Genomic DNA, 27767 nt, shown 5'->3' with positions numbered 1-27767 from the left:
CTACACCCAACGTAGCACCAAAAACCTCACAAGTACTATAGGCTCCCATTTAAAGAGAGAAGTGATGTGACACTGAATTCATCCCAGCAACATTAAGATACATGACTCAGGACAGAATGCATGTGTAATTCGAGCTCCTTTCCACTAGATGTCACTATCTGGCTGCTCTTGTCAGAATAATTTGTGTTTTACATTTATTGCAACCTTTGGCACATTAATGTTGTGAGAAAAGTAAGTTGCAAATGTATCTTGTAGGAGTCGATTTCTGCACACAGGGATTGGATCTTGATCTATGACCAATACGAGAGAAACGTATCCTGAATCTAGAGTAGGAAAATATTGAGTAAAATCTATGAAGTAAAACAATTAATAAAACAATAAGATTGATAAAGTTAGAAATTAAATAATAGTGAAAATGTTAAATTATTGCAGTTAAAAATTACTAACAAATATTAATTTATGTCACATTATATAATCACACAAACTAGAAATATACATATTTTTTTAATTATTGCCAATTTTGGAAGGATCTATCTTGTAAGGTGGTTGGGTTTTTTCACACTGAATATTTATAAAGATTTTTATATGTGGAAAAAACCTTTTTTAATCTTATTTCTATATTACAAGCATTTCTGTCTTTCTTTCTTTATTTATTTATATTTATCTTTTTCAAATTTTGTTGGCAGCAGCTAATAGTCTGACTGCTCAGATTTGAAGATATATTTAAAGGCAGAAAAACCCCCCTACCAGTTTCTAAAGTACAGACCACTTATTCTTAAACATGGGGAACGAACTAATATGTGTTTTTTTTACTTTCTTTTTTCTTTTGCCCTTCCCTTTGTTTTGTTATTTTGTTTGTATTTCGTTCTAATTCACGTAAAGCATTTTGAATGGCCTTGTTGGTGAAAACGTGTTTTATAAATGAAATTACTTTACCTTACCTTAAATGCATCCGTCCAGCAGGTGGCGATAATGAGTCAACAGGTTTCTTTCTAGGTAACAGACTTTCTGTCTGTTAGCAGAGTTAGCTTTTTTCTACTGTGTCTTACGAGCTGAATATTTAGGTTTCTACACCAACAATGTCTTTATCCCAGTCTCTGAGAGACTTTATCAGGGAGCGACTGACCGCTGCTGCTGAAGAAATATTCACAGAGTTTGATAAAACCATCGTCGAGTACGAGGCCCAGCTGGATCGTCAGCGGACACTGCTGGAAATCTGTTGGAAACCCCAAATAGATCTGCAGAGAATAGGTATGAACCACCAAAGCAACGAATGTTGTTTTACTTATCACAGAGATGCAGAACAGGCTGGTTTGAGGACTTCCTGGGTAAAATAATTGAAACTGAGTCTGATTAAATCAGTCTAGTCTAGTGAACTTAATAACATCATGAATGTTTCTGATTAAAAATGACAATCGCTTCTGTGGTATCTAAAGATATGGCCCAACAAAGGAGTCATATTTTCAGAAGTGTGTGAATGAGTTTAATAGAATAAAGCCAGTTTGAGTAAAAGCTTTGGGATTCCCTCCCTGTCATTATGAGTTTATCCCCTGTAATGAGAAAGCTGTCATATGACAGGCTGAGAAGCTGCAGCTGAAATAAATCAGTAGTTTGTTTCTGTTGGCTCTTCTGACTGTTTACTAAAAACATTTCTGTAATGCAGCTAAGATTGAGGAAATATTATTTAATTGACCATTACCTTGATTTCAGTTATCATATTCATAGATTAATGTTGTGACTAATATTTAAGTTAAAACTGATTCATACATCAATGTTGTGACAAATAATTCACAAAGGCCCATCAGAACTCACAATATATTTTTGAGTTATATTGATATATTGACTGATAGTTGATGAAGAAATGTCTCTTTTCTTCACTTTTTTTTCAAAAACAAAAGAAAGCGAACTCTTTTTTTTGTGGTTTTGATCACTTTCTGGATCAGTCAACTGGTGTGATCAAATTATAGTCACTCAAAATTACCTGCTAATGATTGGTACTGTTTATTGGAATCATATGGCCACTACTTTCCAAAATATCTAGAGTTTATATAAAAACTTGAAAACCACCTACTTTTCTCATAATCATGTTAACTAGCATTTCTACCTGTTTGCTATTTAAGACCTCCCACAACATTTTGTCTGGAAGAAGGAGGAGGTTATTACTGACCAGCAGCTCAGCAACCAGGACAAGAACTTCAGTTTGGGCCAACATGAACAGGATGAACCAGAATCTCCCCAGATAAAAGAGGAACCAGACCTAACACCGATAAAAGAAGAGGAGGATGAATGTTGCATCAGTCTGGATAAAGAGCAACTTGAACTGAAACAGGAGTTTGATATCATTATAGTGAGTCCTATTGATGAAGAAGGAGGGAACCAAGAACCAGATGTCTCTTTGACGAGCCCAGAACCAAACTGGGACCAAGACACCGTCCAGATCTCTTCTGACCAGGAAAGAAGCCACCATGAAGAATCAGGATTGAGTAGAGCTAGAGAGGAAGAACTGAAGCAAAAAAAATGGTGTCAGAAAATCAGAGGCCATAGTGGCGATGTAGACAACCCAAAAGTTAAAAGACAGAAGAAAGCATGCCTGAATAACAATCTGTGTTCTTGTAAAGTTTGTGGTAAACCTTTTACTCGCAGTAATTTGACTAAGCATGTGAGAACGCACACTGGTGAGAAGCCGTTTTCCTGCATGACCTGTGGAAAGAAATTTGGTCAGAGATATCATTTGACTGTTCATATGAGAACTCACACAGGTGAGAGGCCTTTCTCCTGTTTGACTTGTGGAAAAAGCTTTACCATGAGAATTGCGTTGACGCGTCACGTGAGAACTCACACTGGTGAAAAGCCTTTCTCTTGTGTAACCTGTGGAAAAAGCTTTGGCCAAAGAACTCATTTGACTGTTCATATGAGAACTCACACCGGTGAGAGGCCTTTCTCCTGTTTGACTTGTGGAAAAAGCTTTACCCTGCAGATTTCTCTGACCCGGCACATGAGAAGTCACACAGGAGAGAAGCCGTTGTTGTGTATGATCTGTGGAAGAAGTTTCAGCGAACGAGGAAATTTATCTCGACACATGAGAACCCATACACGTTAGTTGTTTCAGTAAACACACCAAGGTGAGCAGGTGTAATATTGTAAATTTCATTATGCTCTTAAACTAAGGGGAATATCAAAACAGCTAGGAGAAGCTTTTCATCACTTAATAGTTATCTTAAAAAGAAAGGTCTGTCTGTGAAGTGTAATGAATGTAAAACTATATTGATTATCAAGCAGGACATTAAATGCAGGTACATCTAGGAAATTATAATATTGTGAAAAACATTTCAGAATGTAAAACTTATAAACATTTATTACAACTAGAGTGAAATATTTTAAGCCTTTAATTGTTGTAATTTTGATGATTCTGGCGTACAGATCATGAAAACCCAGATGGCAGTCTGTCAGTAAAGTAGAATATTGTGACAAAGTTACTTGTTGTAAACATTGTGTCACAATAATCAGCTAATTAACTCAAAAAATCTGAAAAGGTCACTGCTAAAGAAGCTGGTTGTCAATATGGTGTTTTATTCAAGCTTTTTTATCGGAAGTTGAGTGGAAGTAAAAAAGTGATGGGAAAGGGAGCAACAGGAATAATCTCACCTTTGAGAGGCTAGTGAGACAAAATCCATTCAAGAATTTAGGGAAGCTTCATAAGAAGTGGACTGAGGCTTGAGTCACCAGTCACACAACCAGTGGTACCAAAAGCTGGTTAAATGACCACAATGTTCCTGTTCTTGATTGGCCAGTAAACTCCACTGACCTGAACCCCATGGAAAATCTATTAATTGTTATCAAGAGAAAGACGACATGAAGGCAGCTATCAAAGCACTCTGGGTTTTGATTACACCTACACAGGGCCACAGACTGATTGCCTGTAATATACGGTGCATTGATGCAGTAATTCATGCAAGAGGAGACCCAACCAAGTATTGACTGCATGAAAATGAACCTTGGTATTTCTGTTTGACATCCTCATGTAAAATTAAACTTTACTGAGTGACACAATTCTTTGTTTTCCTTCTCTCTAAGCCACAGTCATCAAAATTACAAGAAAGTCTTGATATATTTCACTTTTTCTAATGAATTTATATAATGACTTTGGCTGACTGAAATACCAGACTTTTTCACACATTTTTTGAAAGATGTATTTGTATCTTGCCCACTTATTTTTGTAACATTGTTTACAGAAATGAGTGGGCATAGTTTGCGTCTTACCTACAAAATTAAAATGTCTTATCTTGAGTGTAATTAATTTATGCTGACCCACCTATGCAATTGTAGCTAAATGTCGCCTGCTGCAGTGTTTTTTCGGTTTGTCAAAGTTTTAGAATAAAAATAGCAAAGTGATTTCTAGTTCTTTTCAGCAGGTGGCATTAATGAGTAAATGCGCTTCTTCCCAACATCCAGCACACAACAAAGAAGAATTTTCGGCCCCTTAGCAGAGTTAGCGTTGAGATATGTCTTCTGACGTCTCTGCAGCAGCAATGTCTTTATCCCAGTCTCTGAGAGACTTCATCAGGGAGCGACTGACAGCTGCTGCTGAAGAAATATTCACAGAGTTTGATAAAACCATCGTCCAGTACGAGGAACAGCTGGATCGCCAACGTAAGCTGCTTGATGTCTGCTGGAAACCCCAAGTAGCCCTACAGAGAATAAGAGGTGCTGATGTTGTATTGATCTAAGACGTGCAAAGAAGTATAGTAGGGGAGATTTTAACGTTAAAATGATTATTTCAGAAGCTAAATGAAAAACGAAGATGAAAGGAATCTGAATTTCAGGTTAATGACAAGATCGAGGTGATCATTTTTTGTGATGGCGGTGGCTTGTTATTTCGTCCTTTTGCCATTTCACTTCGTGTTTTGTTTTGGGGGTTTTTGGGGGCCAAAGATAAAATATTACGGTATTTTTGCACACGGTCTGCGTTCACGTTAGAAATTTAAACGTACTTCTGAGACGTCTATTAACATGTTAATATAACCTTAAATATTTAATGGTGTATTAATTTCTAATACCCTGAACCGTCTTAGCAATTGACTTTTTAGTTCTTACTTTCTGATTTAATTTACGAGTTCAACTGTTTTAGTTATTACTCTAAAAGTTGCACTTATATTTATTGTCAAATCTATACCCCTCAAACAGTCACAAAATTTATACTGTTCAAAGAAACTAAATTCCTGTCAGCATAAGAAATGCATAATCTCCAAGGCTCACTCAAATAAATTTTTATATTTGAGTCATTTTAAAATTGTAGTCTTATTAAAATGGTAAGATCAATATGTGTCACTATTGTTTTGAAGGAAAAATCCCTGTTATCACAGATTAAATTTACTTTACCTCAATTTCATGTATCTCTGTTTATTCTATGTTTGAACTGTTCTTATTGTCACAAACTGATTCCTTTTAGGAAAGCAGTACAAGATTTCTCAAAATGTGGCATCAAAATTGTATGTGCAATTTCATAATTGAACCCTATGGACTCCTGTCAAATATAAAGCTCAATATAGTCTTAATTTTATGAAGAGAAAACTGTCGATTAAGTCAATTTCCTCTATGTGTCACTTAAAATATTAATTTTTGTTTGCTGTGAAATTTCTTAATTAAAGTAGGGGTGCGCCAATTTGCAATTTTAGCTTTTCTGGACCATCTTTTGTCTAAAATGTTGCTAAATATAGCAAGAAAGTCGCTGAGTTGGCAACCGTTAACTGTAAATGTGTAGACATGACGTTGTGGCCTAGTTTATCTGTCATCCCTCTGTCATGGAGAGAGCAGAAATGGACAGTGCTAATTTTAAGGCTTTGCCTAAAAGATAAGATAAGATCGGCTTCATGAAAGTATCGACCGATCTCTCAAAATTAATAAAATTGGTGCACTCCTAAATTCAAGTTATCTTTTTGTTTTGTGGTCATGGGCTACTTGAAATCATTCTGAGTGCAGCAAAAAAGTCCTCTGACCTTTCAGGGTCACACTTTGCACCCGTGGGTCAATTCTTTCTAAAAACATCTTTAATTGAATGAAGTTTATAGAACTATTATTTTGTAGCTCTTGTTTTTATTTCAATTCAATTTGCAATGCTGCAACTATTGTGACTCACTTTTATCAGTTGAGGTTGTTAATAGAAGAAAAAATGAACTTTGAGATAAAGAAAAAGTGCTGTTACATTTGCATTATTAAACATTTGTATCTTTTTTCCTGTTTAGATGTTGAACAGCAGGTGGTACGGGAGGAGAAGGGAGTTAATATTAACCAGAGTTTCTGCAACAAGGAGAGATGCATAAGTTTGGACCAAGAGGAAGCAGGATTTCCACAGATAAAAGACAAACAGAAAGAACTATCTCTCTGGCAGGAAGAGAATCAGGAAGATCTGGAATCTCTACAAATAAAGAATGAACACGAGGAGATGGACTCTATACAGATAAAGGATGAACATGAGGAGACAGAATCTACACAGATAAAGGATGAACATAAACTCTGCATTAGTCTGGGGAAAGAGCTTGAAATCAAGCAGGAGACAGATACCTTTGATATAACTCCTGCTTCTGAAAGAGATAATAAGAAACCAGATCCAATCAGCAACAGGCTTCTAAAGAACCAATACAATGAAAGAATTGATCATGAAAACTCTGAATCAAATAGAGATAAAGAACTGAAACAAAATAAGAGGTATCAAAAAACTGGAGGTAGACGTGACAACGTAGATAGCGAAAAAGTAAAAAAACAGAAGAATAAACACACAAATGAGAATCTGTGCTCTTGTAATGTTTGTGATAAAGTTTTAGCTCGAAGTTATTTGTCTGAACACATGAGAATACACACAGGAGAGAAGCTTTTCTTATGTACAGTTTGTGGAAAAAGTTTTCGGCAACAAAATCATTTGACTGTACACATGAGAACTCACACAGGGGAGAAGCCTTTCCCCTGTGTGATTTGTGGAAAAAGCTTTACCCTGCAAATGGTCTTGACGAAACATATAAGAACTCACACAGGTGAGAAGCCTTTCTCCTGTCTAACCTGTGGAAAAAGTTTCAGGCATAGTGGGACATTATCTCAGCACACGAGAATCCACACAGGGGAGAAGCCTTTCCCATGTTCAACCTGCGAAAAGCGTTTTAGTGACAAGAGAAATTTATCTCGACACATCAGAACTCACACAGATGAGAGGCCTTTCTCGTGTCCAACTTGTGGAAAAAACTTTCGTCAAGGAGGTCATTTGACTGTGCATATGAGAACTCATGCAGTTAAAAAGTTGTACTTATGTGAAATCTGTGGTGCTTGTTTCACTCAGAGTGTTGACTTGACGGATCACATGAAAACTCACAAAGGTAAGAAGGTGTAATCTTGTAGTATTCTCAAACAGTGATGTGAATTGTTTACTGGTCTTCGAAGCATCTGTATAGTTATGCAATGCATATTTGTTTGACCTTCATGAGGGTGAAGGTCTGACATTTGCTGACGTGTCGACATATTTGTACATAATGGATCATGACAGGTTGACTAATACACGGTTCTGAGAACTTTCTAGATATGAACATTTAGCTCAGTCCATTTGTACAATCATATGTCTTGTTTAAAAGCAGTTGGGTCGCAAACCAACCAAGACGAGCCCCTCTCCATGTTGCCCCTGTTACTTTGTAAAACTCCAAATCATGCCAGAAAGTTGTTTTTTTTTATGCACCCAGTTGCACCATTGTAGTGAAAGGTGCAACTGTAACCCTAGACATAGCAAGTTAAATGTTTAGCACACATCTTTGTTGGCTGTTTAATCTCCTACACACATTACCGGTGAACTTTATCTCTGACCAAACAAAAAAAAAACACTTTTGCCTCTGTCAAGGGTGTGATGGAGAAATTTTGTGGAAAAACTCATGCTTTGATATACCTTGAAATCAGTAACTTCCCTTGCCTATTCTCTTCTGCCCTGAGTAGGCTACTACATTCTTATTTCATAAGGAATTTTTTTGGCTGTGTTGCCCTTTGATAGTAAGTTTGTTGTGTTAGAGGGGCAAGACATACAGCAAAGGTCAACAGGCCAGGAATTTAACCTATGACGGCCACGTTGAGGACTGATGCCTCTGTACATGGGTATATAATTCTGCTTTTGCATGCTGTACTTTACCAACTAAATTGTTGTATACAGCATGAATTTGTAAATAGTTTTTCTGTAACTGTTATACATTGCTCTGTCTTTAAAGAGACTTTAAATTCACTGTCTCCTGGCTTTACTCTGTCCATATTATTTACAGTATATACAATATGTCTCAGGATAATGGAGAACATATGATTTCATTGTAGCATTGGGTCTTTGAGTAAAAAGATGATCTCCAGCTTTCAGGCCAAATCCACCTCTAAATAAGCACTTGCACAGATGGTCACGCTGAAATCAAAAGGTGTTTCTTCAAGAACTGTGTCTGTCAGACCACTCTGGGAGGAAGAAGGATTAATCCAATGTGTAACAGTGGAAGGATGATCTCATTAATCTGATAACAAGAGGGAACAGTTTGTCTCCAAAGCATAATGTGTGTAAAACTGTTACTGCGAGTTGATAAAAAGTAAAATAAAATCCTAAACTACGACCATATGTTCACGTAGTTAGAGCCTGTAGTTCTTCCCAAAACAACAAATTAATAAACTTTTATGAAGACAAGTGTACTAACAAGTTTACATACTGGCATTTTATCAGAATCTCCAAGCAAAAAGGCTTATTTGGAGCTCTAATCTGATCTTTTTATGAGTTTTTGATATTGTGACTCTCATGTATGGTATAAACTAGCCTGATCATTTTCTCCTGACATTGCTTGGCAATTAATTTTTCAACAAGTGTCACAATATGGATGTTAGATTTGTGGGACAAACTAAAACTTATTTCATAACTTTTTCCTTCCTATCCTCTTAAAATTTGTACAAATGGCTCATTATAAAAGAAAACATGTTTTACTTGCAGTGTCCTGCTCAGTTCGTTTCTATCTGTTGCTTGAATTGCCAGTCTAGTTGATATCCAGTAATGCACTTTATGTAAAATAAAGATGTTTGCACTGTGTTTTGTGAAAATAAATGGATGTTTTCATTGTTTGTGTATTCTTTCTCTATTTCTTTATGAAAATAAAGGGAACTTACTTTTTCCTGCAGTGCCTCATTCATCTGCTCGGTTTTTGCACCACGGGTCCTTCATTATTTTTCCAACAATATTTTAATTTCTCAGTCCAGTTGACTTCAGTTACAAGCTATGCTGGAACACAAAAACTGAGCAGCTTTGCATATCTGTCATAAAGTGTTTGAAAGTATATAAAACTTTATATAAATTAATGTAAGTTTTTAAAAACACCAAAATGATAAGAACAGGAAGATGCTGACATCTAGTGTACAGATGTATCCTCAGCCATGGTCTGTGTGCTCCAAATATTTTATATTCAACACATTTCATGTCAGTTCTTAATTTTTTTTTTTTCATTCAGTAACTTGAAGAGAGACGTGAACTTACGTACCTAGATACAGCCACTAATGTAAAATTGGAACAAGAATTAGGTGTGTCTGTTTAAATACACCTTTACTTTTTTTTTGCCTTCTCTCTGTTCATTTGTGTTATTTTCCCCACTAGGTGTCAATACTGAGTAAGAAACGCTACTAACCTTCATTAAACCAAGAAGAAGACTTTTTTTATTTGTAGGGTTAGCAGTGGTAGCTTTGCTATGTTGTGTGAGCTGAATATGGCTTTGTTAAGACCACCTTCTGAATTAGCCTGAGACGTTTGTATTTTGCGTGGCGATCTGAACGCAGTCCGTCCTGGGACTCACTAAAGGATCATCCACTGACCCAAAGTGACTCCATCCAAACAGGAGAGGTACCTGGACTGGGTTCCCCGTGCAAAATAACGTATAAAGCGATTGAACAGCTCTGTAAATACAATATTTTTTTTTTTGCAGCTAGTAGGTTGAGTTGAAGGACTCGCCCCCAGTAAAGTTCTCTCAGCAGTCTGGATTTTTCTGATCAGGCGAAATCAGGGGGCTGAATGGGTACGTAATTTCCACTCCACTGTCGTGTCTTATTTTTAGGCAGCGGGTTGTAGAATGACTGATACAAAGCAAAACATTCTTTATCAAGTAATATAGCTGTCAATTATACGCAATATGTAAGTTTAGGCGACGTTCCTGTTGTGTTGATATGCGTTTTCCTGTTGGTTGAGCTCTGCGCCCTTGTTACGGATGAACATGCTTTCTTGTTAGACCAGTATACGCAGACCATAATAAACTTTGTTTGACTTTGCTGTATGACACCCTGACTTGTTACCTGTCAGATCCTTTCTTTTCTAGCTTAATTTGAAATTTGGGCATATATTAAAGAAATTCTTTCATCGGAGGAATTAAAAAAAAAACAGCTGGAAAAGGGCAGGATAAATTAACATCCTGATCAAAACAGTGGACTCAGTAGTAAAAAATTTAAGATACACCATTTCTATAAGGAATCACACACTGTGTGTCACTAAGTGCTTTTAAAGTGCATTGAAGTATGTGGATATACATTAAAAAAACATATTTTAATGGTCCAAGTAAAGTTAAGATTGAGACATCACTTTGCATATATGCAAAGAACAATAGCACAGGAAAAAAGTCTTGTTAAATGAGGTATGGCCTCTTGATCTGTGCTTTCATGTAGATCTGATGACTGAATTAAATGAGCCCACCTCTGAACTGCAGTGCAATGACCGTGCTCAGATGATAAAATGCAGTCTTTATCTCTTTTACACTCAAAGGAGAGCACGTGTCAAACTACATGCCCAATTTCTTTACCTTTTCCTTTTTGTAATTTATGACAATAATCAATTTCCGAAGTAAAATTCTGTGATGAATTGTAAAATTTTTCTGATCCAGTTGATTAAATAATAATGCCCGCATAGACCTTTTTCCAGTGGTCTATGAGGGCCACTGGTTTCACATATTTTATTCTTTTCATCTGTTGTTTTTCTATTTAGCAACTTTTTCTGTTTATTCAGTCAGTATTTCATAGCTGACACAAAAATTATTAAAATATAATGATGTACTTCTTTTTTAAAATTCAGCAATGAAAAATGTAGCATTTTATGTCATGGAAAAAAATGATCCTATTAATCCTTAGTTGATCGGAAAGATCAATCAACTTTAGATTAACTCATTAATTGATAACTTGCATTTCTGATTTGAGGGTTTATACTTTCTAATGCATCTTTAGTTGCATGAAATCACAAAAGTGAGTTTTTATTTCTTTATGCTGTTATTAATCAGCCTGTTTTCTTTTTGTTTTGCCTGTTTAGAGCTCCCACAGCATTGTGTCTCAAAGAAAGTGGAGGTTCTCACTGACCAAACGTGGATTCAGGAGAAAAACTCCAGGTTGGGTCAAAAAGACACTCAATGGATGAAGGACGACCAGGATGAATTTGAACAAGTGCAGACAAAGGTTGAACAGAAGGAACCAGAACAAGTACGGGTAATGGATGATCAGGATGAAGGAGAACCTCCACAGATAAAATGTGAAAAGAAAGTACTACAAGTTCTTTTAATAAGTGAGAATGAGGGAGAACCAGAACTTCTAGTTAAAAGGGAAATGGAGGAATCAGAACTTCCACAGATAAAGGTTGAACAGGAGGAACTCTGTCTCAATCTTGAGAAAGAACAGCTTAAACTAAAGCAGGAGACTGATTTTGTCCCAGTAACTCCTACGTATACGGAAAGGGAACATAGGCAACCAGAAGTAAACCGGGTCCAACTGCATATCCAAAACCAGGAAAAGAAAAATTGCACAGACCCAGGATCAAGTAGTGTGAGTAGTGAGTGTCAGGAAATCCGAGATGACGATGACAACGCAGACAGATCAAGTGTAAAAAAACACAAGAATGAGAATTTTTCTTCCTGTAAACTTTGTGGTAAAGTTTTAAGCCGTAATTATTTAAATGAACACATGAGAATTCACACAGGTGAGAAACTGTTCTCATGTTTGACCTGTGGAAAGAAATTTGTTAAAAAAAGTAATTTAATAGTTCATTTCAGAACCCATTCAGGTGAGAAACTTTTCTCATGTTTGACCTGTGGAAAACGTTTTGGCTCAAGTGGAAATTTATTTCGGCACTTGAAAACTCACTCAGGTCAGAAGCTTTTTCCATGTATTACCTGTGGAAAAAGTTTTAGAGAAAGAGAAACTTTATTGCATCACATGAGAATTCACACAGGTGAGAAGCCCTTCTCATGTATTACCTGTGGAAAAAGTTTCAGGTTGAGAGGAAGTTTATTTCGACACTTAAAAACTCACACAGGTCAGAAGCTTTTCTCTTGTGTCACCTGTGGAAAAAATTTTGGAGAAAGACAAACATTATCTCAGCACATGAAAACTCACACAGGTGAGAAGCCTTTCTCGTGTGCAACTTGTGGAAAATGTTTCAGGCAAAAAGAAACTTTATCTCGGCATATGAGAACTCATACTGGTGAGAAGCCTTTCTCATGTTTGATCTGTGGAGAAAGTTTTAGGCAAAAAGGAGCTTTATCAGGGCACATGAGAATTCACACAGGTGAGAAGCCTTTCTCATGTATCATCTGTGGACAAAGCTTTAGCCAAAAAGAAACTTTATCTCGACACATGAGAACTCATACAGGTGAGAAACCTTTCTCATGTGGGACCTGTGGAGAAAGTTTTAGGCAACGGGCAGCTTTATCTCGGCATATTAGAACTCACACAGGTGAGAAACCGTTCTCCTGTGTGACATGTGGAAAAAGTTTCAGCCTGAAAGGAGGTTTGTCTCGGCACTTAAAAACTCATTCAGGTGAGAAGCCTATCTCATGTTTGAACTCTGTCTAAGCGGTGTTTTAAATCTGCTCAAAGAGCACACATTCCAGTCAGAAATAGTTTGTGCTTGTAAATCAAACGGCATTGTTGTGAATTATGATGGAGTATTAAGGCCAGACTAACATTTTTTTTACTATGAGAGTCAAAATAATGTGACAATAAAGGCACAATATAAATTATATATGAACTGTAAAGTTACAAGAAAAAAGCTTCTACAGTGTTGTCAAACTCTGTATAGAAGCAAGACCATGCGGTTCTTTCTGCAAAATCATTATATTTCTGTATATTATAGATATTTTGCAACTGATTATTTTATTCTGGTGTGTCAAAAGATTTGGTATTTCTTTTGTACTGTAAAACCAATACTAAAGTAAAACTTCACAAGATGCTAATTTTAACTACATTACTACTCCCCCCCGCCCCCCCTAATTTTTCACGTTCTAATGTTAGTATTATGTTATTGTCTTATTACGTCTCTATTCTCATTACAGCAATTTTATTCTTGTAAGCATTTACTTTAATTATATGACTTTTCTCATATTTTTACTTTATTTTCATAACTTTGAAAAAATATTAGTCTGGCTCTAATACTCCATGGTAGTTAATTAAGTTTTGTAACCCAAAATGTAAAAGTTGAACATTTATACTTTGTGCACATGTAGATGGAAATGTGTGTAAGTAAAATATCTGTATTATATAAATTTTGGATTTTTTAGTTAAAATGTGTAGTATTAAATAAATTTTGCCACCTTGTAAACCAAAATGTCTTAAATATTTTTTTTTATTTTATCGTACATTCGTAGATTAGAATTTGAGTTAAATAAAAGATTTGTACTGTAGAAAAACTGTAAAATTATATCAAATAATTACATGTTCCATTTTTTGCAAAAGACTTTTTACAACTAAAACGGTGTTGAACTGCTCTCAAGTTCCCATGAAATTGAATCTGCTAGAATAAATTTTGACCAATATTTTCTCCTTTGAAGTTGATTGGTTAATCCAATCAGATTACAGAAGGGTTTGGCTGCCAACGTATTGACGGTCTGACAAAGTAGGTTGGTAGTCATGACTCCAGGCTAAAACTGTTTCTCCTTCCCTCCAAATATCCAGCTGTTACTCCTGCAGTTAGTTTGAAGTTGTATACGTCAGATTTTAAGTATATATTTCAGTTCCAATAATGCAATTTTACAAATTATAAATGGCTGAATTAATTTTTGAATTGAATGTCAACATATTTATCAGTAGCATCACCAAAATTATTATACATTTTCACCTTTATTCATGAATGTCAGGCATGAATTAGAAACAACATTAAAATCACTTGGATACCCCCTGCTTTCACTAACCTTTGAATGTGGTGTGTGCATCTCTCTGAGGTTTTTCTTTTACCTTTGGAAGAATGCTTAAATCAATTTTTATTGTTACAATACGTCACAGGAGCTGGAACAACTGGAACATAGGGCAGTCTTCCTCTGTGCTTTATGTTTTGCCCTGTTGAACTCATGTGTGCCGAGTCACATGACAGCAAAGGCAAATAAATGACAGGTTGAGAAATAGACTGCTGTTTATCAGTGCTGGTCAAGTTACTTTGAAGTAGTTATTAGTTACTAATAACAAATGACTTCCCAATAAGGTAATCCAGATGCTTTACTAAATGTAATTACTTATTTTCAAAGTAATTAGTTACTTAATTACTTAGTTACTTTTCAAAAATTATTGCACCTGAATATGCTATAAACCAATACCTTTCAGCCTATAATCTTTCTGCATATTGGGTCATATAAAATTTTATGAAATGAAAGTACCTCATTTTAAAACTTGATTTGATTTGCATCTCTAAGAATTGGATGAAAACAGTTTCTGAGTTGAAGACATAGATATTTAAATCTATTCTCACTATATTTTAAGAAAATCAAGTCTGCCTTCTGTTAAAGCTGCAGTATGTATGTTTTATAAACATATATTTTACATATGTGTCCAAACTGCCAACTGGGGAGGATGGACAGCTCTAAGACACTCGTCCTGGGTCTGATTAGTTGTTTCTAGTTAACAATGGGAGCGCTGGGAGGAGGCAGAGGAAAAACATACGAAAATTATTAGAATAAAGTCAATATTACAAGAGTCATAGTATACTACCAGAATAAAGCCGTAGTATTACGGGAATGAATTGGTAATATAACGACTTATTCTGGTTATGACTTTATTCTCTTAATATTATTTGTGACAATATTCTTGTTATATATAAATTCAAAAATAAATAAAACAAATCTTTATCACGTCGACGGTCCCTCCAGTTCCCTTTTGTGTTTCCGGTTTGTGACTTCCGCTAGTCTTGCTAAGAGACAGCCTTTTGATTTTGGGGTCGGTTAGCCGCGTTAGCTTCTTTCTGCTATGTGTGAGCTACTCTCTGCAGCAACAATGTCTTTATCCCAGTCTCTGAGAGACTTCATCAGGGATCGACTGACCGCTGCTGCTGAAGAAATATTCACAGAGTTTGATAAAACCATCGTGCAGTACGAGGAAGAGCTGGATCGTCAGCGGAGACTGCTGGAAATCTGCTGGAACCCCGAAATAAACCGAAAGAGAATAGGTATGAGCTACCAGAGGAATTGCTGTTGTTTTACTGATCACAGAGAAACAGGGAAGTGTTGGTGGAGGGTCTTTATTGTTAAAATCATTTTAAAGCTAAGTGACAAAACTGAAGTGAGATATGTCAAGTAAGCTGCTATGTTTCCAGTGTTTCCCAACTGTGGCTCTCTGCCGTGTATGTTTTAGGTGTTTCCTTGCTTCAGCCTGGGTGATTTCAATTGACAGGGTTTGCTGAACTGCAATCCGATGAATCAGGCGTAGTAACGCAGGGAAACATCTAAAACAATGTGCCTTGAGGATCAAGGTTGGGAAACACTGACTTAAGCAGACGAATAGTTTGCTTTTACAAACCTGTTAAATCAATCAATCATCAATCAAATTTTATTTGTATAGCACATTTCAGCAGCAAGGCATTTCAAAGTGCTTTACATCATTACAAACACAGAAACACAATGCAATATAGAATCTATCATTAAGTCAAGTTCCATCAATAAATTTGTAATTAATTACATTTCAAATACAATTCTAAACAGGTAGGTTTTTAGTTGAGATTTAAAAGATGTCAGTGTTTCAGCTGTTTTACAGTTTTCTGGAAGTTTGTTCCAAATTTGTGGTGCATAGATGCTGAAAGCTGCTTCTCCTCGTTTGGTTCTGGTTCTGGGGATGCAGAGCAGAGCCAGAACTGGAAGACCTGAGAGGTCTGGAAGGTTGATACAATAAAAGCAGATCTTTAATGTATTGTGGTGCTGAGCCGTTCAGTGATTTGTAAACTAACAACAGTATTTTAAAGTCTATTCTTTGAGCTACAGGGAGCCAGTGTAGGGACTTTAAAACTGGTGTTATGTGCTCTATCTTCCTGGTTTTAGTGAGAACGCGAGCAGCAGCATTCTGGATCAGCTGCAGCTGTTTGATTGATTTGTTGGACAGACCTGTGTTAAAGCCAACTTCAGCAGTCAAACTGAAGACTGCAGGACTCTGGGGATCCTAGTTGTGTTGATAACCTTTTCATTTAATGTGATTAAACCTGTAAGATGAGCCAGGTAATTGAAAAAATTGAGTGCTCTCTTTTCATTCTAAAAATAATCGGTATGTAATTTTTTCTTGCCTATCCAGACTCTCCGCAGCATTATGTCTGGAGCGGGGAAGAGTCTCTCAATGACCAGCAGTTCTGCAACCAGGAGAGGAGCTCCAATTTACACCAGAAGGAACTCGATCCTCTGCAAATGAAAGGGGATCAGGGTGAATTTGAAACTCAGGAGATGAACAGAGAACAGGAGAAAACAGAACCACAGATGGAAGAAGCAAGTCAGAAAGAAACAGAACGTTCACAGGTAAAGGTAGAGCAGGAGGAACTCTGTGTCAGTCTGCAAAAAGAGCCTCAGGTCTTGAGGCAGGAGACCGATATCTTTGCCGAAAACCTTATTTATGAAGAAAGAGACAATGTGGAAGAGCAACCAAGCCGGGACCCAATTCTCATCCAGATGTCTTCAGAACTTGAGAACCAGAACCAAGAAAATGGCATTCATGAGGACCCAGAGTCAAGTAGAGATGAAGAACTGAGGCAAAGCAAAAGGGGTTGGGAAATCAGAAGACACGGTGAACACCAAGACAGTCCAAGGGTAAAAAGAAAGAAGAAAACAAACAATGAGAAACTGCCTCGTAACGTTTGTGGCAAACTTTCATCTCCGGGTTATTTGACTGATCATATGAGAATTCACACAGGTGAGGAGCCTTTTTGCTGTATGACCTGTGATAAAAGGTTCCCCAATAGAAAAACTTTAGCACAGCATATTACAACTCACACAAATGAGAAGTCGTTCTCATGTATTATCTGTGGAAGAGGTTTTCATCGAATAAGTAATTTGACTGTTCACATGAGAATCCACACCGGTGAGAAACCTTTCTCGTGTATGATCTGTAAAACAAGTTTCAACCGGCGCTGTACTTTGACTGTTCATATGAGAACTCACACAGGTGAAAAGCCCTTCTCATGCAAAATTTGTGAAAAAAAGTTTACCAGACGATTCTTACTGAATAAGCACATTAAATTGCACACAGACGAGTCCTTTCTCATGTACAATTAAAGTGAAGAAAACTAGCTAAAATAATAATGATAGCGTCTAGGCTAGCACTGTCATGTTGACTTACAGTAACATACTCTGTGCAGTGTAAAAAAAAAACATAAATGTAATTGGCAGAAACATTAAAAAAGTAAAGCAGTCTGCAATCTAGCTTCAAAGCAAAACTTTTTGCTTATCATATGTTGAAGAACATAAAGAGGAAAATTATTTTTAGCTCATTTACTGCAGAGAAGCTCATAATACTGAAATTAGCTGAAGTGTATTATATATCGTGCTAATGGCCGTGGGTCACTCCCATGTTTCATAACATGAAATTGTTCCATCTAGTGTTTAAAATGTTAGCTTAAAAAGCTAATGTTAGATGAAATGCTGTCAGCAGCATGCTGACTTCGACTAGCATGTTGTTTAAACATTAACTAAATGTAGTAGATATTTAAGAAATGCAGTCAAAATCATTTTAGCCCTCATACCATTACCCGCATGTTGACTTAAGTCATGTACTATGCAAATAGCAATGTACCAGCAAGAGGGCTATCACTAGGATATTGACAATGTGCTGCATGTAACGTAATGTCATAAATGAGCAGAATATGGTGAAAGTTGAAAGATCAGAAAGTATGCAGAAGTAGTTGAGTGGAGAGAAGTGTGCGGAAAAAAAGATGAGAAATTCAAGAGTGTGAATACTGTAAAACATTTGCACTAATAAAAAAAATGCCAAACAGGTATAACACTAAGTGTGTCAACAGTTCTTTTTTCCCTCCACTTGATTTAAAACATTTTCTAAATGACTGCAAAATTAATAAGTTTTTTTGCCCTCATAAACTCTAATTATCTCTTATGTTTTCGGCTCAGAAAATGAACAATGTTATGGTTAGTAATCAGTGAGGTTCATGAAGTGTGAAGTAATGTGTTAAATGTGGTTTAATTTTGGCTGTTTTTTTTCCCATTTGTCTGTAATAAAATAAAAACTATTATACAGAAAAAAACAGTTTTTTCAGCAGTGTTTCACTGAGCAGCTCAGCTGTTTGGTCCTACGCATCCTACATTTTGTTTTACATCAGTATTTTCAACCTGCAGTCCAGATAACTTCAGGCATACGCTGTGCTGCTTTGTAAACAATAAAATCAACAATACATGTGATGAAATTTATGGAAGGAACCACCAAAATTTCAAGTTTTGATAAGAGCAGCAGGGAAAAAATGTAATTTACCACCTAATTTAAGTATAAAGAGACATACTGAATAGTCTGTGGAGAAAGAGCAGAAAGAAACTGACATCTAGTGAAAAGTTAAAATTGCACTTGTCATGTATCTTCATGGGGCTCCTTAATGTATTCCTTGAACTTTAAATTAACTACAAAAAATAAATTTGCATCAGTTTACCTCAATAAATTTGTTATCTAACCATTATTCTATTTCGTATTTTGTCGCAAACAACAGAATAAAGTTTGATTCGTTCTCTGAGGTTGTCAGTGTCAAAAGGTTTATCTTCTGAAAGCAAATTCAAGTTTAAAAGATAAGTCTTTATTGTCATTGTCACAAGAACAACGAAATTTAAAAAGTGCCATCAGTCAGTGCATATGCTTCAAAACAAAAAAATAACTGTCTCACAATTCACACACAATGTAAGAAATAACAAATAACTGGTAAAAAAAAAAAAAAAAAAACTAATAAATAAGAATAGCCACAGATGAAAGGAGAGACACTCGGTATCATTTATCAGGATAAGAAATTATTTATCTGGTGATATATTAAACATGCAAAGTAAAATAAATGGATTACGCTTTTCATATTTTCTGTATTTCTGCTCAGTCATGATATATTTTCCTCCAGCAGGTGGCGATGATGAGCAAAGACGTCTCTTTCGAGTCTCCGTTGAACCAGGAAGCAGATCGTATGGGTTCTGTTAGCAGAGTTAGCTATGTTTAGGGGTGTAAGATGAATATTTGTGCCTCTGCAGCAACTATGTCTTTATCCCAGTCTTTGAGAGACTTTATCAGGGAGCGACTGGCCGCTGCTGCTGAAGAAATTTGCATACAGTTTGATAAAACCATCGTCCAGTATGAGGAAGAGCTGGATCGTCAGCGGAGACTGCTGGAAATCTGCTGGAAACCCCAAATGAACCTGCATAGAATAGGTATGAGCCACCAGAGGAATTAATGTCGTTTTACTGACCACAAAGTCTGGTTGAAGCTGTTTCTGGTTGACTGCTGCGGCTCTTAAAGAGTTGATGGTTACTTCGATGCCTGATCAAAATACGGCGAAAGCTAAATAAACGATAAACGACAGTAAACATTTAAGTTTGCACCAATCCCTCATGCTGAGCAGGCATGTGGTGACAGTGGAAAGAAAAACTCCCCGTTAAGATGAAAACACCTCCAGAAGAACCTGGCTCATTTAACACCTGACATCATACAATCAATAGGTCATTTTACCCAAGACAAATTTTAACAGGTGATTAAACAGAGCCAATAAAATATTTAGACAAAAGCATTATGGAAATTGCATGTGCTTACATAATAGGAAGTCACCATTTTCCTTCAGAAACTGCTTTGAAACTTTATCACTTTGATACACTGGGTTTCCATATAACCTTGCTTTTCTGTGCTACTGTGAGCATCAAAATGTGGTGAAAATACTGTAAAGAATGAAGGGGTCATCAATATTTAGAATGTATAATGTTGTAATAATACGTATTTCAAATGCGTCCTTGAGATTAGAGAGGCTTTTATTGCCTATAAAACTTTTTTTTTTTTTGTATTTAGGATAATCACACCTTTGTATTTTTCTTCTGCTCTTTCTCTTCCCTCAGGCTTCCCACAGGAAGAGGAGGTTCTCACTTACCACCAGGAGAGGAGTCCCGGTTTGCAGCAAAATAATCCAGAACCTCAGCGAAGTAAAGAGAGACTAGAAAGACTAGAAAAGGAGCAAATGCTAGAGAAGCAGAGAAATGTTGAAGTATCACAGATAAAAGATGAACCAGAAGAGCTAGAACCTCTGCAGATGCAAAAGAGCCATGGGGAACAAGAGTGTTTTTATACAAAAGGACAGCAAGAAACACAACCACCAAGAATCAAGGATGAACAGGAGGAAGTCTACATCAGCGTGACTAAAGAGCAGCTAGAACAAAAACAAGAGATTGATGCCATCATAGTGAATCCAACTTATGAAGAAGGAGACTGCTGGGAACCAGATCCAAACTCCGACCAACTTTTTGCCCACAACCAAATCCAGGAAATGAGTGAAAATAAAAATGAAGACTCAGGATCCAGTAGAAATGAAGAACTGAAGCTAATTAAGAGGCGTCAGAAAATCAGAGGTCACAGTGACAATGTAGGGTATCAAAAAGTAAAAACTCAGAAGAAAACACACATTAATAATAATCTGTCTCCTTGTAAAGTGTGTGGTAGGCTTTTTGCTCGGAATTACTTGAATCAGCACATGCGAACTCACACAGGTGAGAAGCCTTTTTCATGTTTGACTTGTGGAAAACGTTTCAGTGAACGGGGAAACTTAACTAAGCACATAAGAACCCATACAGGTGAGAAATCTTTCTCATGTTTGGTTTGTGGTAAAAGTTTTGTTCAGCAAATCCATTTGACTCGTCACATTAGAACTCACACAGGCGAGAAGCCCTTCTCATGTTTGACCTGTGGCAAAAGTTTCTCTCAAAGTAGTAGTTTGTCTGGTCACATGAGAACTCACACTGGGGAGAAGCCGTTTTCATGTCTGACGTGTGGACAATGTTTTAGCGAAAGAGGAAGTCTATTTCACCACAGCAGGATTCACACAGGTGAGAAGCCTTTCTCATGTAGAACCTGTGGAAAACGTTTCTGTCAAAAAAGTAATTTAACTGTTCATATGAAAATTCACAGAGGTGAGCTGGTTTAGTTTTGTGATAATCCCAGTATCAGAAAACTACTGTACTATTTAATAAATTAGAATATTCATTCAGAGGAGGCCTGTTGTCAGATTAAAAGTATTTTTGAAAATAACTTTTAAGCAGGTATTAAATATACTTTTCCATAAGCCCAAATTTTTTGGATTACTTTCTTATTGATCTGATGTAATATTCTAATTTAAATGCCATGCTTTTATAAGCTGTAAGTGGAAAATCATAATTAACAGAAATAAAGGCTTTCAAACATCCGTCTGTGTGTAATTGATCCATATAATGTTTTGTGATAAAGTTCCTAAAATTAGCTGTTAGAATATTGACAGTTTTTGAACTACGTAGAGAACGCTACTCTCACGTTTGCTTTCTTTTGCTTTTTTACTTCAGCATCATCAACATGTTCACCAGGACCTTTCGCGTTCTGAGGCATATTATTTTTGCTCCAGCCCTGTATTTCTATGGGATTCCAGGACTATTTGATACACAGTAGATCTGAACAAGGGGTCGTCTCCTGTTTGGTTCTGGTTCCACATGCAACATAAGTAGGATTCACCATAAAGGAATTCCCTTGCTTCAGTTGAAGCTGCTCGTTCTCCACGGTGATGCAAAGTTCCTGATGCAAGAGGATCTTTGTTCATCTTGTTCTGTTTTTCCCAGACCTTCCACTTTATTCTGGTTGTCTTCTGGCTCTACTTCCCTCTTGTAGTTGATGTTTACCAAACTTTCTTGTTCACTTTGAAACTTATTCATGTGCTGAAGTCGTAGTTTTTCTTGGTCCAAACCGGAGTGTCTCTCCTGATTACAGAAGTGTTGGTCATTGAGACATTGTGGGAAATCTGGACGGACAAAAAGGCAAAACTGATTATTAATGTCACCATTAAAAACACCACTTCGCTTTGACGACTTAATGCAATTGAAATTATTTTGGAAACTGTTGATCCCTCAAATTTATGTATAATCAGATACAGGTCCATTTGCAGAAATAAACATGAGAAGCGTTAGTCAAATGGCCTCTTTACTTATAAACAGTATGTTCTGTAATACAATGTGATCTCTCTCAGATTGCTGGAGTCTTCTTGTTTGACTGAAGAAGACAATTTTACTGACGCATATAAAAGGGAATTATTTCTGTTGAGATTAGACAATGGATCTTTTCACAGCTGATGAAATCCAGACTTCTCTCCAATTGAATATTGTCAGAGTAACACAAGCCATCTTTTGGGATTTGAGCTTTAAAGCCAAGTATTTAATTACCCTTTGGCATCTATGATGTATGTTTGAACTGACGTAACCTGATGAATTTATGTAGTAAAAATGAACTAGTGTGGGCAAAAGAAACCATCTCATCATTTAACTGGTCTATTGTAAACAGAAATAGTATGCAGATTTCCAAACCTTTTGTACTGTTTATAAGTGAAAAATATATTTCATTGCATAAAATTATTCAATGAAGATTGAGCTCACATCTGGGAAGTCTGCAATTATTTAAAACTTGGTAGGATAGTGACCAGCTTGACTTCATTCATTGGAGAAAGTCACCTGGTATCATAATTGGCGTTTTCTGCAACCATGAGTAAAATTGGTGTTAGTTCAGAGAGGTCTCCTCTGTAAGTACTTTTAAAATATCTTTGCTTAGTGTAAGTTCAAGAAGTATTTCATGCACCTAAAAGTAATAGGAAACGTTTATTTTTTTAATCGCTTACTTAATTGGCAGTACTCTGATCAGACACCTTAGCCACCTATCCTTTAAAAACATCAAGTCAATAGAAAACACCAGCTATCAGACTTTCGTGCATTTCTATGATCAGTAAAGCAACATCAGTTCCTCTGGCGGCTCATACCTATCCTCTGCAGCTCTATTCTGGGTTTCCAGCAGATTTCTAGCAGTTTCCGCTGACGATTCAGCTGTTCCTCGTACTGCACGATGGTTTTATCAACCTCTGTGAATATGTCTTCAGCAGCAGCGGTCAGTCGCTCCTTGATAAAGTTTATCAGAGACTGAGATAAAGACATTTGTCGCTGGAGAGACACAACGGGGGGAAAAAAACTGCTGACGGACCGAGACAACGTCTTGGTTCTTTGTCGCCACCTACTGGACAGGAGAACTGAGTTTTACTCCTGGTCAATTGGGCACATCGAGGAAAGAATAGCTTTACTTGATAAATAAAAGTTCAGGAATGGCTCAGCATGAAACGTCTGTGCGGGATGTTCTGACTTTGATGATGAAAACCAAAACGTTACACCAAATGATATGTGGGTATAAAAGCACCACCAGGACAGAGCAACTCCATCCACGTTGAGGAATGAACACGAGGGGTTCTTTATTTTGCTGCCATTTATTTGCAGATAGCTGCCACCAAGATAAATTTCTGAAAACCAAATATTAATTTTTCATACATAATAACTTCTATAAACTTGGTCCTTTTAAAAGACAGTCATTATTGCCCAGAAAGGAGAAAATCAAGTGTAACAGCAGCAATAAATATATAGGTTTAAACAAAGGTTCAAGTGATGACAAAATATATATATATAAAAAAAGATTTAAAATAACAATAGTAGTAATACCATACAAAAAATAATTTTCTTAGATGATGTGCTTAAGTTTCTTGTAGGTGATCCTAATCATATTAAAGAAGAATCAGGAGATTTATCACCTTTACATTTTTTTTAATCAACACTAACACTGACCGTTTATTTTTGGAGAAAATTCAACAAGAGTTACTTCCTGTTAGAATTTAAAAATAAATACATTTCTAAACTAATACCTATTCCCTAATAATTTAATAAAAGAAACAAAAATTGCTAACAAATGTAGAAAAACTAATCTACAAACCAATGAGAAAGAGAAGATCAAAGTCTAGACATAGCTCTGTGCTCCATTACCTGCTTTATTATTTTTATTAATTTGGCATTTATTTATACAGGTTGTCCAGTTGAGATCCAATGTTCATGAGAGACCTGTTTTGATTTAAAAAAAATTACAAACAGCAAAAAACCAAAACAACAAAACAAAAAAAAAATACAGACACAATCAGAACCACCAGATACAAATATAGCTGTTTACTTATCTGTTCACGTTCTGTTCTCCCATGTATGTCTCACTTGGCTGGAAGGACAGGTCAGACAAATCAACTAATTCAATTAAGTCTTTGAAATCTGGTAAGTCTTCTCTGACCTTTTGAGGCAAAATGCTCTTGATGGTTTCTAAAGCGCAACTGGGATTATGGACTTAGATCACTCAGATAATGCACTATACAGTACTAAGTTATCAAGAGATACTGCTCAACCAATCAGAAGTTGAAGTGTGAACCATAACAACTATTCCGAGCATCTACTAAGATGCTGTATTTTCAATAAAACTAGTTTTATCAAAAATACTTTAACTACATTCTAAATGTAAAAAAAGATAACATCAAGTTGTATAGCCAAAATAACCATTTCCTAAATTTTTATTCAATTTTAGTTTTAAACACAAACCCTAGAGGTCATGTTTGTTTGAGTGGACCAGATCAAAAGTCTAACATTTTGATATGTTAGAGAAAACCAGCAACTATTGGCTAAAGCCTAAATCCAAAGAAGGCAGGTTTCATATGAAGTACTTCACATCTGGTACTTCCATTGTTAAAAATAAATCTTATGACTTATAAATTCTCACCTGGATGAGTTTTCATATGAACAGTCAAATGACTACTACGACGAAAACTTTTTCCACAGCTCAAACATGAGAAAGGCTTCTCTCCAGTGTGAATCTTTATGTGATCACTTAAGTGAATTTGCTGGGTAAAACTTTTTCCACAAGTCAAACACACGAAAGGCTTCTCACTTGAATGTGTTCTCATGTGCTGAAATAAATTTCCTCTTTCACTGAAACTTTTTCCACATTTTGTACATGAGAAAGGCTTCTCACCTGTATGAACTCTCATGTGGTCATTCAGATGAATTTGCTGGGCAAAACCTTTTCCACAGGTCAAACATGAGAAAGGCTTCTCGCCTGTATGAGTTCTTGCATGCTGAAATAAATTTCCCTTATTAGTGAAGCTTTTTCCACAAGTCAAACATGAGAATGGCCTCTCACCTGAATGAGTTTTCATGTGCTTTGACAAATTTCCTCTATCACTAAAACTTTTTCCACAAGTCAAACATGAGAAAGGCCTCTCACCTGTGTGAGTTCTAATGTGAATTTTTAACTTACTTCCAGTAATAAAAATTTTTCCACAGGTAGCACATGAGAAAAGTCTCTCACCTGTGTGAATTCTCATGTGTTCTGTCAAATAAGACCGTGCAAATAACTTACCACATACTTTACAAGAAGACAAATTATCATTCATGTGTGTTTTCGTCAATCGTTTTGTGTTTGGATTGTTTACATTGTCATCTTGATGTATGGTTTTCTGACACCTCTCACTTTGATTCAGTTCTTCATCATTGCCCATTTCATGATTTTTGTCCTCAGGTTCTAAAGATATCTCGAGAAGAAGCTCCCTGTTTGAATCTGGTTCCCAGAGGTCCCTTTCCTCATAAGTGGTATTCACTGTACAGGTATCAGTCAGCTGTTCTAGTTCTAGCCGCTCTTTCTTTAAAGCTATACTGAGTTCCTCCTGTTCATCTTTTATCTGTGGAGGTTCGGGCTCTGCTCTCTCCTCCTTCATTGGCTGAAGTTTTATTTCTTCTTGTTTGGCCTTTATCTGCAAAGGGTCTGGTTCCTCTTTTACCTGCTGAAGTTCTATTTCTTCCTGTTCACTCTTTATTTGTGATCCTAGTTTTTTTAGCTCCTCTTTAATGAAAAGAGGCACCAGTTCTCCACAATTTTCTTTCACTTGCAGAGATTCTAATATTTCCTTTTCTTCTTTTGCCCATGCAGGTTGTGCTTTGCAGTGGTTCTCCATATTTTGCTGAAGTCCTGGTCTGTTTTGGGAGTTTCTTGTCTGGTTGTAGAACTGGTGATCAGTGAGAAGTTCACTTTATTTTCAGGCACTGCGTTGAGGGAGGTCTGGACAAGCGAAAGAATAAAAAGTAATAATTAATGTGACTGTAACAAAAACATAGTTCTTATTTCATAGAAAAAAGGGATGATTTGGAAGCCACTGAATCTTCAAAATGTCAAGTAAGCAATGAATACATACATGACTGCATCTTTAGAAATAAAAATCAGAAGTATCAGATATCCATTTATAGCAAACATCTTCTAATGCTATAAACTCATGATTATAGTTCTTTACCTGGGCTTTATTTTAAATGTGAAGGACAAGTTATTCCTTTCTTTTAAAACACTTAGTTATGTGGTCTGTGTGTCTCATACCACAGCAGCAGGTGATCTGTTCTTGACAGACCTTCACTTTTTAACACGATGGATCATCACATGAGGCCAGGATGATAATCTAGTTTAATGTTGCCAACAACATTGAAAATGAAAAACTTCCCCTCAATGATATCCAGTCAGAAATAATTCTTTCTAAGAAAATTGGCTTAGTTGTAATGAAATATTTAGTTTAAGATATTCAAAACGGTTTAATCCTTAAAACATTTGCACTAAGATTTTACGTTATTTCATTTATTTTATCTTGAGAAGTGTGAAGTTTAAAATGTTCTTAAATGAATTGCTTTCAACAACTTTTTAGTAATCTACAATTCTTGTACACTACTGCTTCAACATTTTGTTTATTAGATAGTGAATTAATCATTTAGAAGTGAACATTACCTTTATGGACATGGATTTGAAGAAGGCAAAAAAAGAGTTAAGCTGTAAAACTGCTTTCATAAGTCCGACGTGAACATTTTGTGATGGACTCATGCATAAGGTGATCATTCATGACAATTTGAACACAATCTCAAAAAAGTGATTGAGTTCATAGCGGTGTACTTATTAAAGTTTTCTATGCAAACCTTTTCTTTTCTGGCCCATATTAACCATTCAACATCGCTAACTAGTTAGCCAGCGACTCACCGCATTGCTTCGGGACTGGGTCGGCCTGGAAACTCAGCTGGGCTGCGTGTCTCCATCGCCTTCTTCAGCGGAAGCAGCAGCCCTGTCGGCGGTTTCAGATAAGTGACTCCAAAACAACTTTGCTGTCCACACGGGAAATGGAAATGTCCGAGTGGACACCTGGGGTACAGAGCCGTCCCGCAGCCGCCATAGTTGTTGTTATTGTCGTCCATCGCCTTCTTCCGGCTACTGTCAGACCAGTTTATGGGCGCACTACCGCCACCAACTGGGCGGGAGTGCGCGGCGGATAATTAGGCAGCATAACTATAATCCTCAAAAATAAGACTTGACTAATAATTGTGCACACAGAGTAGCTGTGTCTCTCTGCAAGATGTCAGTCTCAGTTTGACCAACCAACAGTTTGGTATCAG

The 27767-nt window shown here is 36.4% G+C and overlaps 5 protein-coding genes across 9 annotated transcripts; 4 read left to right on the top strand and 1 right to left on the bottom strand.

The window, feature by feature from the left end:
- Positions 1-953: 953 nt before the first annotated feature.
- Positions 954-9111, top strand: LOC114154384 (oocyte zinc finger protein XlCOF22-like). Of its 5 annotated transcripts, none has more exons than XM_028033438.1 (3): positions 954-1251; positions 2121-3122; positions 6243-6326. In XM_028033438.1, exons 1-2 carry the CDS (start codon positions 1080-1082, stop codon positions 3098-3100), a joined length of 1152 nt encoding a protein of 383 aa, XP_027889239.1. In that variant the 5' UTR covers positions 954-1079; the 3' UTR covers positions 3101-3122; positions 6243-6326. The 5 variants fall into 5 exon arrangements, with proteins under 5 accessions (XP_027889239.1, XP_027889238.1, XP_027889237.1 ...); XM_028033437.1 differs by lacking the exon at positions 6243-6326 and adding an exon at positions 4410-4474; XM_028033434.1 differs by lacking the exon at positions 2121-3122 and adding an exon at positions 4410-4704 and having other exon boundaries at positions 1140-1251; positions 6243-9111.
- A 574-nt stretch (positions 9112-9685) lies between these two features.
- Positions 9686-14030, top strand: LOC114154381 (zinc finger protein OZF-like). Its single transcript, XM_028033430.1, has 3 exons — positions 9686-9880; positions 9963-10052; positions 11327-14030. Exons 2-3 carry the CDS (start codon positions 10049-10051, stop codon positions 12859-12861), a joined length of 1539 nt encoding a protein of 512 aa, XP_027889231.1. The 5' UTR covers positions 9686-9880; positions 9963-10048; the 3' UTR covers positions 12862-14030.
- Positions 14031-15165: 1135 nt separating this feature from the next.
- Positions 15166-18168, top strand: LOC114154387 (zinc finger protein 184-like). Its single transcript, XM_028033442.1, has 2 exons — positions 15166-15439; positions 16552-18168. The coding sequence occupies exons 1-2, from the start codon at positions 15241-15243 to the stop codon at positions 17520-17522; spliced, it is 1170 nt and encodes a 389-aa protein (XP_027889243.1). The 5' UTR covers positions 15166-15240; the 3' UTR covers positions 17523-18168.
- Positions 18169-19176: 1008 nt separating this feature from the next.
- On the top strand, positions 19177-21667 carry LOC114154385 (zinc finger protein 543-like). Its single transcript, XM_028033439.1, has 2 exons — positions 19177-19655; positions 20331-21667. Exons 1-2 carry the CDS (start codon positions 19457-19459, stop codon positions 21407-21409), a joined length of 1278 nt encoding a protein of 425 aa, XP_027889240.1. The 5' UTR covers positions 19177-19456; the 3' UTR covers positions 21410-21667.
- A 2066-nt stretch (positions 21668-23733) lies between these two features.
- LOC114154386 (oocyte zinc finger protein XlCOF6.1-like) lies at positions 23734-26328 on the bottom strand. The gene has a single exon (XM_028033441.1). The coding sequence runs from the start codon at positions 26297-26299 to the stop codon at positions 25055-25057; it is 1245 nt and encodes a 414-aa protein (XP_027889242.1). The 5' UTR covers positions 26300-26328; the 3' UTR covers positions 23734-25054.
- Positions 26329-27767: the final 1439 nt, after the last annotated feature.

Source organism: Xiphophorus couchianus, chromosome 12, assembly GCF_001444195.1.
Source record: "Xiphophorus couchianus chromosome 12, X_couchianus-1.0, whole genome shotgun sequence".
NCBI classification, from domain to species: Eukaryota; Metazoa; Chordata; class Actinopteri; order Cyprinodontiformes; family Poeciliidae; genus Xiphophorus; species Xiphophorus couchianus.
The sequence above is the reverse complement of the archived record's forward strand: the minus strand, read 5'-3'. Positions and strand labels throughout refer to the sequence as shown.